The sequence below is a fragment of the Miscanthus floridulus genome, chromosome 7 (genome assembly GCF_019320115.1).
Source record: "Miscanthus floridulus cultivar M001 chromosome 7, ASM1932011v1, whole genome shotgun sequence".
NCBI lineage: Eukaryota > Viridiplantae > Streptophyta > Magnoliopsida > Poales > Poaceae > Miscanthus > Miscanthus floridulus.
In genome coordinates, this window is record NC_089586.1 from 126031615 (window position 1) to 126052623 (window position 21009).

The 21009-nt window shown below is 47.4% G+C and overlaps 1 protein-coding gene across 1 annotated transcript; it reads left to right on the forward strand.

Annotated features, from left to right (window-relative positions):
- Positions 1-2816: 2816 nt before the first annotated feature.
- Positions 2817-3956, forward strand: LOC136464654 (ethylene-responsive transcription factor ERF023-like). Its single transcript, XM_066463614.1, has one exon. It carries the CDS (start codon positions 2907-2909, stop codon positions 3603-3605), a length of 699 nt encoding a protein of 232 aa, XP_066319711.1. The 5' UTR covers positions 2817-2906; the 3' UTR covers positions 3606-3956.
- The last annotated feature ends 17053 nt before the right edge of the window (positions 3957-21009 follow it).

The window sequence follows — 21009 nt, forward strand, 5'->3', positions numbered from 1 at the left end:
GTCATCCGCGCCGCCGACGGACGCAGCGCTGAATACTGACCGCGCCGGCGCCGCTACCTCCCCGTCCCCGGGGCGCTCTCCAGGCAGCACCAGCGCTGTCCGGTCTTGCTGCCTCATCGCTCCGGCCGGCCAGAGCATCGTCGCCACAAACGACATAGACATACCGATGCAGCGGGAAGGTTGTTTGTACGCATGCAAACTACTGCTAGTATACATGTAAAACCTTTTTTTTTCTCGCTGAAGACGTACGCCGTCCAGATTTATAAGGTGTGCCTCAGTTTCAACGTTCAAAACTTTGCAACAAATGCACCGTGTATTCGTGTGTAATGGTAACAACAGAAATTGACGGGGAAAGCACAGATCTTCCTATGTTGTTTTTGAAATTAGCAAGGATTATGCAGTTCAAAAAGGAAAATATGCTCTCTGAGTTGCAGCTTTGACCAGCAACTTTGGTATGAAACATGGTATTTTATTTAAAACGAAAAAATGATTACATGCACTTTGAACTTGTTCCAAGTGTCATTCACGTCTCCGAAGTCCGAACTTCAAAAATGTATTTTCAGATCATGGACGATTTTATCCTAGGGTGAGAATACCATTTTCAGGTCCTCACAAATTGTTCCAAGGTGTCATACATGTCTCAGAACTTATCACAGAGTATAATCCATGTCCAAGCGGGCCCGACCCACTATGATGTCGCATGACACCCGATTGGACCTGGATGTCTAGCTACTTATTCAAATCATAAACCAGAGAAACATTTCTCCTTTTTACACTAGGATGCAGAATCAGGAAAAATGTTGTTTCTTTGATTTACTTCCTTCACATTTTAACTACCATCCTCCCTAGGGGTGGAAATGGAATGGATATGGATAGAATTCGGATATCTATTAGTCGAATATTGAATTTTTTCGCCAGATACAAATACAATTTTGAATGTCCTCAAATACGAACACAAAACAAATAGTTCCGGTTCGGATTTGCATTGAGACAGTGGCGGAGCGTGAATCAAAGTTAAGGAGGGGCTAATTATACTGTAGCACCCTTGAACTACCGCTTGAGAGCAGCTACTTGTTCTGTTGCAGGTGTATTATTTATTACTGGCACGGATATACTCACTACTACATCTCTACTATTATATGGCTAACTTAGTTGCTCGGACAGTCCTGCTGCCTTGCACTGGCTAGTAGTATGTTGCAGGCCTAGGCTCCTCAGACATACATATGCACAGAACAAGGGGCAGGGGGGCCCGGTGCCTAGGTTGGCCACCACTGAGATATCTACTCATTCTTTAGAAGTTTCTATCTTTTTATCGATAGTTTTGGAAGAACGATCTCATTATGCAAATATATATTGAAGTAAGAGTTATTCAGATATATCCATCTTATAGCATTGTAAAAGTTAAATTTGCCCATAGGGGGCATATGCTCCCATCCCATGGCAGTGGCGTAGCTAGGATTTGTAGTTATGATGGTCCATTGTTTAAATTTTTAACCACTATAAGTATCACATGTGTGGTACACAAGTATATGAATTATGAAACACAATATGATCAAGAGATAAAGAAAACCTATGAACATCACGAAATAGATGACAAGCTTGCTTAATATAGAATTTAAAGATTATACATATACCCATAATAGTTGATGAACAATATGGCACTACTTCTTATTCTTGTTAGACCTACGCCATTTTATATAATGTTTAAATTTACCATAACAATAATTTAATGTTGCACACAAAAAATCCTATAAATAAAATAATATAGCATTGCAGAAAAATCCTTCAATAACCATAATAGCTGACGAAAATACAGCACTACTTCTTATTCATGTTAGACCTACGCCTTTGTCTATAATGTTTTCATTTACCATACCAATAATTTAACGGGAGCATATGCACCAATTTATTTTAGCATCCATATTGAAAAACATATATGAATATAGATATTCATATCTAAATTTTATCAGATACAGATTCGTACAAAATGGATAATCAGACATCCACTTTCGTCACTATCCCTTTGGAGTTAGAGACAACCAATTCTAATTCACAAATAAACCTTTCTACCCGAAACATTTGTGAGAAAAATAAGCCTCTAACATTAATCTTATGTTGTCGATCTAACATATTCTCTAGGTAGTGATGCTGATGGTCAAAATTTTAAAAAAGTGTTTGTCAAAAAGAAATGAAAAAAGGACTTACATATACTGTGGTAATGATGTCGATGCGTGTAAATAAATATCAGCAACCAGACAAGGACGGGGCACCAACCATGGCCCCGTTCGGCTTACCCCATATTCGGTTTGTTCAGCTTGTTTTTTCAGTCGGAACAGTATTTTTCTCTCGCATCAATTCAGACAGAAACAATGTTTTCAGTCAGTTTCAGCCAAGATTTAGCAAGCCGAACGGACCCACTGCACCAGAAACTGTAGGCCGTAAAAACGAAAGACAGCAACACAATCAATCATGCGTAGTTAAGAGCATAAAACAAAAAAGAAAGAAGGAAAATTGCCAAATAGGACAAGAGACCATCATCATCCTCTCATCCTCCCAAAGTCCCAACCCAAGAGGCCTAGAAGACCACAGCGGGGTGGGCCCCACCGGGCTCGCGCGCCCAGCTAGCGGACGCGCTCCCAACTCGGCCTGGACTGCAGGACCGCCTGCCATGTGGCTGGCACCCACGGCACGTCGCCGTCCGACGCGCCATTCTCGAGTTGAATCTCGGGTCAACGCGCCGCGCGCGACCTCGCTCGGTGACGTATAAGTAGCCGAGCCACCGAGCCCACCAAGACTCATCATGCCATGCCCGCCGTGATCCATCGACGACGTAGGACTAGCAGGCAGCAGCAGCTCATTCGATCGGCGGCTCGCGCCATTGCACCGCAGCAGCGTTCGGCGGCACCATGTCGTCGTCGCCGGAGACGGAGGCCGGCAGCAGCAGCAGCAGCAAGAAGTTCAAGGGCGTGCGGAAGCGCAAGTGGGGCAAGTGGGTGTCGGAGATCCGGCTGCCCAACAGCCGCGAGCGCATCTGGCTGGGCTCCTACGACGCCCCCGACAAGGCCGCGCGCGCCTTCGACGCCGCCTTCGTCTGCCTCCGCGGCCGGGGCGCGGCCGGGGCGGACCTCAACTTCCCGGACTCGCCGCCGCCGTGCCGCGCGGGAGGGTGCAGCAGCGACCCGCGGGAGGTGCAGGCGGCCGCGCTCTCCCACGCCAACTGCGCCGCCGTCACGGCCCAGCAGGCGGCTGCGGCGCTCATCATGGATGACGCCGACGCCGCTGACGGGGGCTGCTCGGCGCCGCCGTGGGACTACTACTACTCCGTGGAGCACGACGTGGGCGGTGGCGTCCTTGGTGGCGCAGCTACCAGCGCGGCGGAGGTGGTGGCGCCCATGCGCGCCGACGGGAGCATCGACTGGCGGCCCGTCATGGCGCACCCGCCGCCCCTCTTCTCCCCTACCGGCTGGGGTAGCAATGCGTACGACTTCCTGCAAGTGCCACCGCCGGCGGCGGCGGTGGCCGACGAGGACATGGATGACGGTATCCATGGCGCAACCGCTTCTCTCTGGAGCTTCGACTCGAGAGACTCCTACTTCAGATACTAGCAAAGCAAAGCTACATCGATATCGTCTACAGGCATGCTGATGCTGTACAAGGCTACGCTACAAGATGACGGCGCATGCATGCATCTCGACAGCTAGCTTCATGCACCCTGCATTGCTACACGGCCGGTATTATGAGTTACATGCATGCATGCTCACTACTGAAGTACGGAGTAGATCATATATATATATATATATATATATATATATATATATATATATATATGATCAGTGACCTTTTTAAAGGAATTTTGGGGTAATGATGGATGCATGGTAAGTAGAATTCATCAAGCAAGAGGGCGTAGAGTTTATGCAAAAATAATAATAATAAATGTCTGTGTGTAATAATGTATAGCTCCCCTTTCCTTAGCCTGGTTTTAGGGGCGCTAGAAAAGGTTGTAATTTTATGGCATCCACATTACTGATGAGATCTTTTACATGTTGTCGGGTTCATAAACCCGGGGTCCCTCAGGGACCGGCTTTCACGCCCAGGCTCAACCTATGAAAACAACATATAGTTCATGGGCCAGTCCAATAACCTAAAACACAACGGACCGGAAGGGCAGTCCGGTCGCCGACCGAAAGGTTTACCCAAAAAGAACAAGCACCCGCTCGTCAACTTCTTCGGCCCACCCCTCCGATCGGAGCACTCGCTTCAGGCACCAGCCGTCTTCGAGCGGTCTCTCCAATCGGAAGGCCTGGCCCAAAACACTGCTTCCTACTCCGACCTCGTGACTCCGACCCCACGACCAGGGCTCGTGGGAACCCTGCTCACCGCTCTTCTCTGACCGGCACACTCGGAGCCGACTGGAGCCATCCGACCGGGGCACCCCGTTCGGAAGGAACCAGAAGACGTGTGGAGAAAGGCAAGGCATGGCTCACAAGTCAAAACCACTGTACCAGGGACCATACCCTGCACGAAACAGTGCTCTGCAGCCATCCTGACACAAAGTATTGTAGGGGCTGCTAAAACTCCCATACAGTAAGCCCCCCGCGTGTCTCTGGACATCGATCACAGTATGAGCTCCAGGATTTGCCGTACCGGATGAACATAGCGCGGCTCCTCACACGCCACTAGGCATCAAAAAGTATTTGCAGGTACCGACGTCCATCCTTCCTGAAGAAGATAGCTCGACCTCCCGTGCGCATCCGACATTCTACAGCGACATCAACAGTGTTGGGGGCGCCAACCATGATCCAATCTTCATCAGCGTGGGCAACAAGGCTTAGAAACATCCGTACTCTCTCCCTCTCGCCTATAAAGCCATCCCCTTTATCTATAAAAGGGGATGCGCTCCCTCCAACCAAGGAGGTTCACTTCTTCAAGTTTAGACTCACTAGATCGATAGCTTACAATCCCTCAAGCACACGCTCGAATACCTAGCTCGTAGCAAAGTTCCTGTCACTCTCGACCCTTCTGGTCGAAGCCGACCGGACCTCTTATACACCCCATCTTTCTCCCTCTCGTTTGTAACCCCACTATAGACTTCGAGCACCTGGGCTCGGGAATAAAGTCGCCGACCGACCCAAACTGGACGTAGGGCACGTTGCCTGAACCAGTATAAATCATGTGTCATTGAGTGCTAGGCCACCTCCGATCACAACGTACAACAAAACTACAAATATTTACTAGTTGGTCACTTTCTGCACCGACAGTTGGTGCCGTCCGTGGGGAAGACGCTGTACATTTAATACTTTTTGGCCATCGGATGGCCCACCTTTCCGCTAACCTTATCGTGACGGGCTCAGGCGATACGATTCGCTTTGGCTCACTGGAGTTTCCCGTGCTCTCGCCCGCCGGAGCATGGGTTCCACCCGTCTTTGAGCCATCCTAGGCCATCCTCTTCGGAAGCCTAGACTTCATCGCTGACCGGCTCGGCGTACTCCACCTCCACGAGAAGGCTCACGACCCGGCACCCGTCAAAGGGACGTCCTCCATCGACTTCAGGACGCGCGACTTGGATGACGCGGCATCTGCGCTTCATTCCGAGCAAACTCTCTACTCAAACCCCGCTGTAAGTAATATGCGTACTACTACTCGCTCTTTATTTACTATCTCTCACCAATCACCCAGAGGGAATGTACCGCCCACGCCACAAACGCCGTACGATCGGTTCCCCTATGGCCTCACGTCCTCCGTGGACGCATACGCTCGGGGGCTCCGAAGGATGCGGGCGCCATCCCCCCACGCGTCTGAGTTCGTGGGAATGGCAGGCTGCGTTCCTGCCACTTCCCATGAACTCTCAGATGGCAATGGCGAGAGCGACGGTTCTAGCATTGGTGACATGGCGCCCCGCCACTGTCTGTCCTGGGAGTGCGCTATGGCGGACGCTACGGGACAACCGCCGATGGTTGCGGAGTCTACGCAAACTCACACCCCTTCGAACCCGCGTGCGGGGGCCCTCGCGTCCGCGTAAGCACATGCTGAGGAATTACGACAACAACGACAGAACCAGCCGCTGCCAGCACCGGTGCTGTCAGTACAGCCCGTTGCGCCCTATGCGCATGGCCCGGCGGCTGGCGCCTGGGGTCACGCCCGTCAGGTCCAACACGACATCATGAATGAGGGAGACGATCTCCCTCAATTCGCTCGGGCCGGCCAGAACATCGCCGCTGCGGCAATGCTTCTACGCGGCGTTCCTAGGCCCGTCGACCAACAGGCGGAAAGCTCCGTGTCGTGACTCCGACCCGCGCCCTCTCTCCCCATCGGGAGGACGAGGATGCACCAAATGGATCGCTCCGTTCGCTCGTCACCACAGCCGTCAGGCCCGGCTCAGGGTGCGGCGATCGTGCCACGGTCCAACTTGACGCCTGCTCCGCACCAACCGCCGGTACACGAGCGGCCCGATCCACATCGGGACGCCCGCAATGTCATCAACAACCAATGTCAGGCTTGTTGCGATGGTGACGTCCACCATGCGGTAGCAGGTGACACGGACCCTGGCCAAACCATCGAGGGAAGTGGTGAAATGCACCCCAGGCGCGGCCACCAGCCAGACAACCGGAGCCCTAGCCCTGAGGGCCCGAGGCCACGGGCCTTTAGCCGGCGTATCCGGAGAGCACCGTTCCCGTAGCATTTCCGGCCGCCCACCAACATCAGCAAATACACTAGGGAGACCAACCCAGGCATTTGACTCAAAGACTTCTGGCTCGCCTATCGGGCTGGAGGAGTGGATGATGACTATTTCATCATCCAATACCTTCCCATTTGCGTGGGGGAACACGTTCGGGCATGGCTCAAATTCCTTCCGCACGATAGCATCCGCAACTAGACGGACCTCAAGAGAGTCTTCGTCAGGAATTTCTAGGGGACGTACGTCCACCCAGGAAACTCCTGGGACCTTAAGAGCTATCACCAGGAGCCCAACGAGTCCCTGCGGGATTACATCCGTAGGTTCTCCCAATGATACAACTCCCTCCCCAATGTCGTCGACGCAGACGTCATCAGCGCGTTCCTCTCCGGGACGAACTGTGAGTCCCTGATCCACAAGCTTGGCTGCTTGAACCCCCGTACCACCCGTGACCTGCTCGATGTCACCACCAACCACGCCTCTGGCGAGGAGGCGGTCGGAGCGGTCTTCGGCGGAGGCCAGGACAAGCTCAAAGCCAAGTGCATGAACCCGGACGAAGGCCCCTCTACGTAGAGGGGCAAGAAAAACAAAAAAGATCGATGCCGGTCGGACAGCCCCACGCTGGTCGTCGTGGCCGATCGCGTGGCCAGGTAGCCCCAGCAGGGATTACCTGACCACTTCAACAAGCTTATGGATGGCCCATGTCCCAACCATGCCTACCCTATCAAACACCTCTACAAGGAGTGCGAGCTTCTCAAACATTTCCTCCGACAGGCTGGCGGGCCAAAGGAGGGAGACGGCAAGGAGCCAACAGCCAAGAGGGGAGGCGCGGTAGGTGTAACACCCTGGTGTTATGCCTGCATTTAGGCACTGCAAATCCTGCATATCATGCATTATCAAGCATCCAACTCATACATGCTTAATCATGTGAATAACAATTGAAACATCGCCTTGAAACATGTGAAACATGATTAGGAAACAAGAGTATCATTTCAAGTGTTTTCATCATTTCAGTACCTTTAGTGCTTGATTATTGTATGACCAATGTGTGGTATAGCTAAATATATTGTTAAACATCTTAGCTATGCTTAGAAAGTCATTAGGAACAATGTTCATGTTGATCATTTTGCCCAATTAAGATTTCAAATCATGGTTTGACTTGTTTTGACCCTAGGACTTTTTGGTTTGACTGTTCAAAAAGTGCCACTTAGAATGTTTGCATGTCTGAGCAACCTAAAACAAAGTTGTAGCAAATTATATGAGGAACAAAAAGTATTTTGTGACCAAGTCATGAAAATGTGCACAACATGCTCAAAATGGTCCCACAAGTCAGAATTTGGGTTGATTTCAACACTTAGCAATTTCTAAGTATAAATTCCAGTTTTCAGTTTCTTGAACACGACTTTGACATCATTTTACTCTCTGTCCTTTGCGAATTAGACAGTGATCTTTAAATGAGTTTTGTAGCTGGCATGTAGGTGTACAACTTTCGTTTTGATTTCTTTCGCTAACACTCAACGGATTAGGAGATCGAGCATCATCTTTTCGCGCTGTCAGTCAGTTCCTTGATCTCTGAATCGAGCTACAGTGTTCCGGCTTCATTCAGTTCATGGCCGACCGTGTTCAGATGGTGGTCGCCACGTGTCCGCCACGCGCTCGGCTCGCCCTGACCACGCAGCGCGCTGGCTAGCTTGAAGAGGAGCGCGCCCTGCTGCTCTCCGCACGCGCTCTGCCCCCTTTCACCCCTCCTTGCCTTCCCCCTTCGTAGCCGCAGTACACCACCGGCGCCATCAGCTCCGCCGAGCTCGCTCGAGCTTGCCGCGGCGCCACAACCACCACCATTCATCCCGCAGCTCCGCCATCGCCTCTCGGACCTCGCCAGCGCCCTCACGGAGCCAGCCGAGCTGTAGGTGAGCGACATTGCCGCCGTGCACCACCGCGGCATGGCCACCATGGTCGCCGCCGATGATCGCACGCGGTCCCGCCTGACCGCTTCACCGTAGCCACTAGCCGTAGCATAGGAAGGTCCGCCTTGTTTACCCAGTGCTTGCGCGCGTCTTGTATGGCCACCAACCATTGGGGTTCGCCGGAGCACCACCGTGCGCCATGGCCGAGCCGCCGTGGGCCATGGCCGGCATCCAGGGGGTCCATTAGAGTCTAGTTTTAGGGGTGCTATGGGTGCGGGAGGCCGAGGTGAGCACGCCGGTGCCGTCGGGTTCACCGGGGGAACTCGCCGTCGGCGAATTTCACGGCTACCGCGCCGTCGTCTCCCTCTGTCCCCTGTTTCCTCTCGCTGTCACGCGGGTCCCGCGCGTCAGTCGCCGAGCCGAAGGCGGGAGCCAGGCTTGGGCTGCGCTGTGTCGTGGGCCGTCGAAGCTTTCCGGGCCGGCCCAGTATTGTTTAAGTGATTGGATTTCCCTTTTATTCTTTATTATTTGAAATCAAAAATGGTTTGAAAAATGTTTGGGTGATCAAACTTGCTCCAAATTTGTTGAAACAAATTTTGCTAGGTTCCTTATCATCAGATACACTTGGAAAAATTATTGCATGTCATTTTTGAGATACTTTTCTATAGGATTTTATTTAATCATGTAAATTGCTGATAACTTGAAAAATGTGTATAAAAATATATAGGCTTCAGAAAAATATGATTTCAAGTTTGTTCATCTTCTTATGTCATGTATTTCCTAAGAAAAATAGGTTTCATGCATGTGCTGTGGGAAAATTTTGAGGTGTAGTTCAAGTCCCTTTAATGGCTAATTTTTGTTATTTTTGCTAAAAAGCCAAAGTTGCATAAAACATGCATCTGATAATTTTTGTACAGTGATTATATGCTATGAAGAACCTAGGAAAAATATTAATTCTGTTGTTTGACACTTTTCATAGTACAAAGTAATTTCATGCTCATTTTTATGCTATATATTGTCATTTTTGTGTAGGATAGTTTACTTATCCAAATGCCATGAAATTTTTATGGTAGTCTGTTTAGGGTAGTATTATGCCACTGTAATTTTCTCAGATTTTTAGGAGCATCAGAAATATATGTTGCTATTCTAACCTATTATTAATTAGGGTCTAAGCAAGTGTTGCTTTAAGTGTGATTAAGAAATTAGTAAAGCTTTGGTGTATCTTTGGAGCATTTCATAAGATATGTTAACTTAACATATTAGTAGTAGAAGAGAATGCAGTAGATGACATATGCTTGTAGTATAGTTTCTTGGATGATGTTGACTACCTTGCATTTAAACATATCCATTGTATTCATCTCCTTCGATGCACCGTTTGCAAAATCACTTACGCGCATTGCATCATACAGGATCGCAAACTGAGAACCCAGTCGTCATACCCGAGGAGCCCGAGGAGCAGCTCGAGGTGCAGCAGCAGGAAGTGCCAAAAGCCGACGAGGAGGACGTTGAGGAACTTCCGGAGTGCCCCGATCACCATCCGAGCTCCTTCGAGCGAGGCAAGCCCCGGAGCATTTTTCTCCCGGTTTGCAATGATTTAATTAAATGCTTTACTTTAAATTGATGCATTACGTTCAGGAGTTGTTTGCAACCGTTGCTGCATTATACCTTGCTTATCTTTGTTATACTATATCCTTGTTACCCTGGTATCCGCAGTCGAGTCAATGCTTAGCTGGCTTAGACCGGTAGAAGTCGGGTGATTTCCTGTCACCTGCGAGCTATAGGTGGTTACCTAGATCTGCTTGGATGACTATGAAGTCATGGTATGACTAAGTGTTAAATGAAGTTGAGACCGGACGGAGACTTGCAGTGTTTTGGACTGTAGTGTTTTCCGTCTGTGTCGATTAAGGACCGGCCGTTGTTGGGCCTCGAGTCATGTTGAACGCATGCCTTACATTTAGCTGGCCGGATAAAGTACCTTCCGACCGTGAAGCTGGGAGATTTTTCGGGCCGAGTAAATTGCCCGCAGCGCACTGTGCCGAAGCAGGTGTGGTAGGACACGGGGGCGGGATAATAAGGCCAAAGTGCAGTCGGTCGGCCCCCGGGTACATGTGGTTCCTGGCAAGCTCGAGATTCCTAGAAAGTTGACTCGGTGATCAATATCTCACTTTAGCGGGTGAGTGAGATTTGTGTAAGGAACAAATCACCAGCTGGTTAGGAATCGATTCGAATCGCCATCGCTCCTGGATAGTGAGCACTTGACTTGAGTTACTTCATCGTAGTAAATGTTATGGAACACTTGGACAGTTATAGTGAATATGACAGTATGGAAGTTGTTTAATGATCATTGGTTATCATTATCTGCTTAATCGCATGTTTACTCTAGTATAGGTGAAAATCTAGTTGACAGGTTAATAATAATTAACTTGGCAATAATGCTTTTAGAAAGGTTCTTGAAATGCTAAAAATGCTTCTTTCTGCAAATGAGTCAGCTACCCTACTATAAAGCCCTTCATAATCCTTGGTGTCAATTATTTTTGGTTATGTCGGGTAAGTCTGGCTGAGTACCTTCTCGTACTCAGGGTTTTATTCCCACTTGTTGTAGATGGGCAGATGTATTACGGCTACTGTATCAACTGCCTGTATCCTGCGATGGGTGATGCTTAGGACCATGGGCATGGTCATTCCTTACGTCTCATTTGATGCTTTTGTTGGAGATGATCATTCGCTGGCACTATATTTAAACTCCGCGTGAGTGTGTGTGTGGTTGAACAAATGACTTCCGCTACTTTTATTTCGAACTGGTTTGTAATAACTATGTTGAAACTCTGATGTATCTGAGATTGCGAACTTTTATGTAATATGTGATGGTGACCGCTAAACTTATTACGATCATGGCTGGGACACGAGTTGGTTTGAAATCCTTCGTGATTTCACGGACTACCGGGTTATACGGGCTTAAGTTTGCTCAATCGTCTGCTCTGGTGGATGATTTTCTTACTTAATTTCGTATAATTGGTCGGTTCTGTTACAGCTGGTATCAGAGCATGGTTTAGCGTGTTACTGTTCACAAGTGTATTTAAAACAAAAAGGCATTTGGAAAATGTGATTTTAAAACTATGAAGGGTGCCAGTGATCATATCCTTTATGCCCAGTTAAGGACTTTAGGTGGCTTAATTAAGTATTGACTGGGGTTCTTGCATCATATTTCTTTTTCATCGCTCATACGGCGTGCTATTGTATGAGTGCCACTTGTTTGAGTGGTAATGAATGGATCATTTGCCTCTACGCCTCGGTAAGTGTGAGTTGTGAGAGCATGATCGGATACACCGCCGATCTAGGGTGAATGCTTATATGATGCCGGAGTAATTACATGTTCTACGCATGTTTTACAAAGGTATTCCATGTATGGGTCTTCCGTCTGTGGAGGCGATGCCGTCAATAGGACAATGGTTCGGGTAGTTACTATCGTTGTACACGTATCTGGGGATTCGTGTAGAGCGTGTAGATAAAACTTTACTCCTTTTATGCATTCATTGGGAATTGGGCTGAAATGAATTTTCTGCAGGTACATAACAACGCTATCGTGTAGAACGTATTAGCTACGTATTGAGAGATCGTGTATGCCACCGAATTAGTCGTTAGAAATTATTTATTTCCTAAGTTTGTGAGAACGTACGACACATACATACATCATGTTACTTGTGCATCTCATTCATCTCATGCATACCTCCCCTTATAAATTGACTATCTCATTTTGATAAAAGTTGTATCACCTAAAATATGTTTCCCCGAAGTGATAAAGGAACTTTTGCTACAGATGGCCCGCACGAAGCAGACCGCTCATAAGTCCACCAGAGGAAGAGCACCTCGACGTCCGTTGGCCCTGAGGGAGCACCGCACCACGGACACCTTCTTGAGCGAGTTTGGCATGCCAACTTTGCTTTGGAGAGTGCTCCATGATGTGGGGTACCCAGAGGGTCAAGAGCCGGTGTACTCTTGGAATGAGAACCAGTTAGCAGATGATGGACTTGCAGTGGTGGAGATCACGGTTCCTGCTCTCGGTGATGCTCCAGATTGGGATGGTTGGCATTTGGAGTTTGAGGGTCGCACTCCAGCTGAGGGTGCAGAGGGAGCAGCCTTCCGTGTCATTAGGGACATTATGAGCAGATTTCCCAGTGAGCTTGCAGCAGCTCTAGCTGGTACTTTTCCTAGGGATGATCCTCGCGACGCCATTTGGGTTTAGCCTCAAGGAAGTGCATTGGTCAGAGGTCCAGCTGAAGGACAGGCTAGCGACAACCCGGCGATGAGTGCTATGTTCGCCGCCATCAGAGCATATGAAGGTCTCGAGAGTACCTACTGGACTTTGACTGGCTTGCGTAGTGAGGATAAGCTCAAAGGGAAGAAGCAGAAGAAGAGACAGGCACGAGCTATAGCTAGCTTGCAGGAGCAGTTGGCTGATATGAACTTACAGCGAGATCAGGCGATTGAGAGAGGTGATAGAGCTATGCAGCGAGTGCATACGTTGACTCAAGCCAACAACAATGCAGACCGCATGATTGGACAGTTGGTTCAGGAAAGGAATGAAGCCTGGAACGCAAGAAACCTTCTGTTGCAGAGAGTCGATGAGCTAGAGGAATACAACGGCAACCTGCACGAGGAGTTTCACGCGCTCTACAATGGGGTTGGCCCATATGCTCCACCGAACGCCGCTGGCATGGACATCGACGACGACAACCAAAACGAGCCTGTAGTTTCACCTGGAGGCGATGGTGACGTCTCCGATCCTGACGATGGCCCCGAGGAGTAGGCTAGTTGCTTTGCGCTAGTATCTAGGTCCTGTCGCGATGACCTTTCTTTTGTTGGCATGTAATCCATCGTATGTTGTTTCGAACGTATGAGACTTGGTATGTAGTTGGAACTTGATTCTCGAATGCGATATCTGAACGCATAAAAAAGTCCAGTGTATGTATGCTGGCAATGTGATTGTATGGACGCGATGTTTGCCGTTGAAGTAATTTGATTAAGTGCTGTTGTTTTAATTGGGACGCGATTGTTGTGCCTCTGTTTTATTGCATGAATTTATTCTCTCCAGTAAATTCAGTACGGCATAATTTTTTCTTCACTCGCAATTATTACAGCTTCACTTAATCGTTACTTGTTGCTGAAATATGCAGATGACAAACACTCGCCGAACCACGTATGAGGCCGCTGAGCCCGGTGCCAACGGTGCGGGGACCGGTGGTGGTGGTGGTGGAAACCATGGAAACAACAATGAACCTCCCCATGAACCACATTTGCCACCTCCTCCCCCATTTACCCCCGAGATGTTTCTCGTATAGCTACTTGGGAGTCAGCGCAACACGGAACAATCCCAGAAGAACATGGAGGATTTTCTGCGCACCATCGCCAACAACGTTCAACGTGGTAACAATCAAGGTGGTGGCATGGGAGTAAACCAGTATAGCAGCTTCAAAGATTTCATGGACACCAGGCCACCCGTATTCAAGGAAGCCACAGAGCCACTCGATGCTGAGGAATGGATCAACACGATGGAAGATAAATTCCGTGTGTTGAGGATGACTGAGGTTCTGAAAATGGAGTATGCTGCACTTCAATTGCAGGGACCGGCGGGAATGTGGTGGAAGCACCATCGCACCACCTTTCCTCCAAATGCTCAAATTTCTTGGAGAGAGTTTGCTGAGGCCTTCCGTGGAGTCTATATTCCACCAGGGCTGACCGAGATGAAGTTGGGAGAGTTTCTGGCATTAAACCAGGGCACCAAGACCGTGACGCAATACCTGCATGCTTTCAACAACTTGTGTCGCTATGCTCCCGACATGGTTGACACAGATGCTAAAAGGATAGCCAGTTTTAAGAGGGGTCTCAATCCAAAAATGATGAAGCATGTCGGTACCAACAACCGCGTCAGATTCAATAACTTCATCAGCGACTGTCTGAAGCAGGAGAAGAATAACAACGCCAGCACCGCAGCCAAGACACGCAAGAGAGCCTTTGAAGGAGGGTCGTCTCAAGCTAGAGCACCTATGGGAGGTCGTCCTCCTTATCGCCCATCGGCACCTGGCTCTAGATTCAGGCCACCTCAGCCAAGAAGTCAGAATTTCCGTGGACCTCAAAAGCCGTACAAGATGGTAGTACAACCCAACAAAGCAGCCGCAACTGCGGTACAAGGCAATTCCAAGGGAGCTGTGGGATCTACCGGGACAGTAAGAGGACCCTGCTATAACTGTGATCAACCCGGTCATTTCTCGAAGTTTTGTCCGTACCCGCCCAAGAAGAAGCAGCAGACTTATAATGCTAGAGTGCACAGTACAACAGTGGATGAAATCCCAGAGGGAGAGCCCGTCACTGCTGGTAAGTTTCCTATCAACGAGAACCCTGCAGTTGTTCTATTTGATTCTGGATCATCGCATTCTTTTATAAGTCAAGCATTTGCACAGAAACATGGACAACTATGCACAGAATTGGGTTATGGGTACCGTATAAGTTCAGCAGGGGCTAATGTTTTGACCAACCGGATGGTTCGAGGGGCAACCCTTGAATTAGGTAGCAGGAAGTTCCGAGTGAACTTAATAGTTATGCCTAGGTTAGTCTTGGATGTCATTATAGGGATGAATTGGATGAAGGATTGGGGAGCAGTCATAGATACTGGAAGTCGTGTACTTACCCTTAAGGATCCCCTGGGTGAGGGTACTTTCCAAGTACCATTGCCTCGGAGAACAGACCTTATAAGTGTTACATGTGCTATGGCAGTCGTTCCTATTCATCAGATTCCGGTAGTGTGTGAATTTCTGGATGTATTCCCGGATGAGCTACCTGGTCTTCCGCCAGATAGGGAGATTGAGTTTGGAATTGAGTTAGTCCCTGGAACGGCTCCGATTTCAAGGAGACCCTATCGGATGCCTCCAGATGAGTTAGCTGAGCTAAAGAAGCAATTAGAAGATTTGTCAAAAAAGGGGTTTATTCGGCCAAGCAAGTCTGAATGGGGATGTCCCGCTTTGTTTGTGAAGAAAAAGAAAGAGGGCACGTTGAGAATGTGCGTAGATTACAGGCCACTCAATGCTGTGACCATCAAGAATAAATATCCCTTGCCGCATATTGATGTTCTGTTTGACCAACTATCCAAGGCCAAGGTGTTCTCAAAAATAGATTTGAGATCCGGTTATCATCAGATCAAGATTAGGCCACAGGATATACCAAAAACTGCATTTTCCACCAGATACGGATTGTATGAGTATCTTGTCATATCTTTTGGCTTGACAAATGCTCCCGCATACTTTATGTTTTTGATGAATACAGTTTTCATGCCAGAATTGGATAAGTTTGTGGTAGTGTTCATCGATGACATTCTGGTGTACTCCGAGAACGAGAAAGATCATGAAGAGCATCTGAGAACTGTCTTGACCAGACTTAGAGATCATCAATTGTATGCTAAGTTTAGCAAATGCGAATTCTAGTTGAAGGAAGTTCCTTTCCTTGGTCACATTCTATCAGAGAATGGAGTTTCAGTCGATCCAAGTAAGGTACAAGAAGTTATGAATTGGAAAGCACTGACCACAGTTCCTGAGATTAGGAGTTTCTTAGGACTAGCCGGTTATTACCGTCGCTTTATACCAGATTTCTCAAAAATCGCCAAACCGATGACAAGCCTCCTACAGAAGGATCATAAGTTTGTGTGGACAGAGGAGTGTGACGCAGCTTTCTACACTTTGCGGAAACTGTTGACCACTGCTCCAGTTCTAGCACAACCAGATATTGAGAAACCATTTGATGTGTTTTGCGACGCATCGAAAACTAGATTAGGCTGTGTACTTATGCAAGAAAGGAGAGTCATAGCTTATGCATCACGTCAATTGAGAAAGCACGAGGTCAACTATCCAACACATGATCTTGAACTTGCTGCAGTTGTGCACGCCCTCAAAATTTAGAGACATTATCTACTTGGTAATGTGTGCAATATTTTCATGGATCACAAGAGTCTTAAGTATATCTTTACCCAACCAGAGTTAAACATGAGACAGCGTTGATGGTTGGAATTAATCAAGGATTACAACTTGAATGTGCAATATCACCCTGGAAAAGCCAATGTAGTGGCAGATGCTTTGAGCAGAAAGTCACATTACTTGAATGTGCAGCCATTACTTGAAGATGGGTTCGATCTAATGCATCCTGCTGTGTTACATAGTATTCAGATTAGTTGCTCTTTGGAAAGTAAGATCATAGAAGGCCAGAAAACCGACAAGGGGATATTCCACATCAAAGAGAAAATAAAAGAAAAGCCGTCTCAACACTTTAAAGTGGATGAACAGGGCGTATTGTGGTTTGATAACCGTCTTGTGGTTCCCAAGGATCGAGAGCTTAGAAGTAAACTTATGGATGAAGCTCACCTTTCTAAGCTATCTATCCATCCCAGAAGTAGTAAGATGTATCAAGAACTAAGATCTCGCTATTGGTGGACCAAAATGAAGAAAGAAATTACAGCATATGTTGCCAGATGTGACACATGTTGTCGAGTGAAAGCCATTCACATGAAACCTGCCGGTATGTTGCAACCCTTATCAGTCCCTAGTTGGAAGTGGGACGATATAAGTATGGATTTTATCACGGGTTTGCCCACTACTCAAAAAGGACATGATTCGATTTGGGTAATTGTGGACCGTCTTACCAAGACCGCTCATTTCTTGCCAGTCAAAACAGACTATCGACCACCTCAATATGCCAAGAAGTATATCGCCGAAATTGTGAGGTTGCACGGTATACCAAAGACCATAGTATCTGATAGAGGCTCACAGTTCACGGCTCATTTTTGGGAACATTTACACAAAGGCTTAGGAACTAGTTTGATTCGCAGTACCGCTTATCATCCTCAGACAGATGGTCAGACTGAACGAGTAAATGCTGTTTTGGAAGATATGTTAAGAGCCTGTGTATTGTCTTCTAGGGGATCATGGGAGTCATGGTTACCGTTAGCTGAATTTTCTTATAATAATAGTTATCAAGAAAGCATCAAGATGGCCCCATTCGAAGCTTTATATGGCAGAAAATGTAGAACACCATTAAATTGGGTCGAGCCTGGGGATAGAAGGTATTATGGCATTGACTTTGTAGAAGAAGCCGAGAAGAAAGTTCAGATTATTCAGCATAATATGAAAGCTGCCCAATCACGTCAGAAAAGCTATGCAGACAAAAGAAGGAGACCCCTTGTGTTTGAAGTTGGTGACTATGTTTATCTGAAAGTTACGCCAATGAAGAAGAAAAGGTTTGGAATCCGAAGAAAGCTTGCCGCAAGATTCGTAGGACCATACAAGATCTTGGAACAAAGAGGTCCGATAGCCTACAAGTTAGAGTTACCTGAAACAATGAGTACCGTCTTCCCAGTTTTCCATGTATCACATCTCAAGAAATGTTTGCGTGTTCCGGAGGAAAGAATAGAACCTCGAGGTATCCAACTCAAATCAGATTTGGTGTATCGTGAGCAACCAGTCCGAGTGTTAGACACTAAAGAACGTGTTACTCGGAATAGTGTGGTGAAAACATACAAGATACAGTGGGATCATCATGATGAGGGAGATGCAACTTGGGAAACAGGAGAGTATCTACAAAAAGCTTATGAAGATTTTTATAACAAATGGTTCGTAACCCAAATCTCGGGACGAGATTTTTATAAGGGGGGAGGGCTGTAACACCCCGGTGTTATGCCTGCATTTAGGCACTGCAAATCCCACATATCATGCATCATCAAGCATCCAACTCATACATGCTTAATCATGTGAATAACAATTGAAACATCGCCTTGAAACATGTGAAACATGATTAGGAAACAAGAGTATCATTTCAAGTGTTTTCATCATTTCAGTACCTTTAGTGCTTGATTATTGTATGACCAATGTGTGGTATAGCTAAATATATTGTTAAACATCTTAGCTATGCTTAGAAAGTCGTTAGGAACAATGTTCATGTTGATCATTTTGCCCAATTAAGATTTTAAATCATGGTTTGACTTGTTTTGACCCTAGGACTTTTTGGTTTGACTGTTCAAAAAGTGCCACTTAGAATGTTTGCATGTCTGAGCAACCTAAAACAAAGTTGTAGCAAATTATATGAGGAACAAAAAGTATTTTGTGACCAAGTCATGAAAATGTGCACAACATGCTCAAAATGGTCCCACAAGTCAGAATTTGGGTTGATTTCAACACTTAGCAATTTCTAAGTATAAATTCCAGTTTTTAGTTTCTTGAACACGACTTTGACATCATTTTACTCTCTGTCCTTTGCGAATTAGACAGTGATCTTTAAATGAGTTTTGTAGCTGGCATGTAGGTGTACAACTTTCGTTTTGATTTCTTTCGCTAACACTCAACGGATTAGGAGATCGAGCATCATCTTTTCGCGCTGTCAGTCAGTTCCTTGATCTCTGAATCGAGCTACAGTGTTCCGGCTTCATTCAGTTCATGGCCGACTGTGTTCAGATGGTGGTCGCCGCGTGTCCGCCACGCGCTCGGCTCGCCCTGACCACGCAGCGCGCTGGCTGGCTTGAAGAGGAGCGCGCCCTGCTGCTCTCCGCACGCGCTCTGCCCCCTTTCACCCCTCCTTGCCTTCCCCCTTCGCAGCCACAGTACACCGCCAGTGCCATCAGCTCCGCCGAGCTCGCTCGAGCTCGCCGCGGCGCCACAGCCACCACCATTCATCCCGCAGCTCCGCCATCGCCTCTCGGACCTCGCCAGCGCCCTCACGGAGCCAGCCGAGCTGTAGGTGAGCGACATTGCCGCCGTGCACCACCGCGGCATGGCCACCATGGTCGCCGCCGGTGATCGCACGCGGTCCCGCCTGACCGCTTCACCATAGCCACTAGCCGTAGCATAGGAAGGTCCGCCTTGTTTACCCAGTGCTTGCGCGCGTCTTGTATGGCCACCAACCATTGGGGTTCACCGAAGCACCACCGTGCGCCATGGCCGGCATCCAGGGGGTCCATTAGAGTCTAGTTTTAGGGGTGCTATGGGTGCGGGAGGCCGAGGTGAGCACGCCGGTGCCGTCGGGTTCACCGGGGGAACTCGCCGTCGGCGAATTTCACGGCTGCCGCGCCGTCGTCTCCCTCCGTCCCCTGTTTCCTCTCGCTGTCACGCGGGTCCCACGCGTCAGTCGCCGAGCCGAAGGCGGGAGCCAGGCTTGGGCTGCGCTGTGTCGTGGGCCGTCGGAGCTTTCCGGGCCGGCCTAGTATTGTTTAAGTGATTGGATTTCCCTTTTATTCTTTATTATTTGAAATCAAAAATGGTTTGAAAAATGTTTGGGTGATCAAACTTGCTCCAAATTTGTTGAAACAAATTTTGCTAGGTTCCTTATCATCAGATACACTTGGAAAAATTATTGCATGTCATTTTTGAGATACTTTTCTATAGGATTTTATTTAATCATGTAAATTGCTGATAACTTGAAAAATGTGTATAAAAATATATAGGCTTCAGAAAAATATGATTTCAAGTTTGTTCATCTTCTTATGTCATGTATTTCCTAAGAAAAATAGGTTTCATGCATGTGCTGTGGGAAAATTTTGAGGTGTAGTTCAAGTCCCTTTAATGGCTAATTTTTGTTATTTTTGCTAAAAAGCCAAAGTTGCATAAAACATGCATCTGATAATTTTTGTACAGTGATTATATGCTATGAAGAACCTAGGAAAAATATTAATTCTGTTGTTTGACACTTTTCATAGTACAAAGTAATTTCATGCTCATTTTTATGCTATAGCTTGTCATTTTTGTGTAGGATAGTTTACTTATCCAAATGCCATGAAATTTTTATGGTAGTCTGTTTAGGGTAGTATTATGCCACTGTAATTTTCTCAGATTTTTAGGAGCATCAGAAATATATGTTGCTATTCAAACCTATTATTAATTAGGGTCTAAGCAAGTGTTGCTTTAAGTGTGATTAAGAAATTAGTAAAGCTTTGGTGTATCTTTGGAGCATTTCATAAGATATGTTAACTTAACATATTAGTAGTAGAAGAGAATGCAGTAGATGACATATGCTTGTAGTATAGTTTCTTGGATGATGTTGACTACCTTGCATTTAAACATATCCATTGTATTCATCTCCTTCGATGCACCGTTTGCAAAATCACTTACGCGCATTGCATCATACAGGATCGCAAACTGAGAACCCAGTCGTCATACCCGAGGAGCCCGAGGAGCAGCTCGAGGTGCAGCAGCAGGAAGTGCCAAAAGCCGATGAGGAGGACGTTGAGGAACTTCCGGAGTGCCCCGATCACCATCCGAGCTCCTTCGAGCGAGGCAAGCCCCGGAGCATTTTTCTCCCGGTTTGCAATGATTTAATTAAATGCTTTACTTTAAATTGATGCATTACGTTCAGGAGTTGTTTGCAACCGTTGCTGCATTATACCTTGCTTATCTTTGTTAT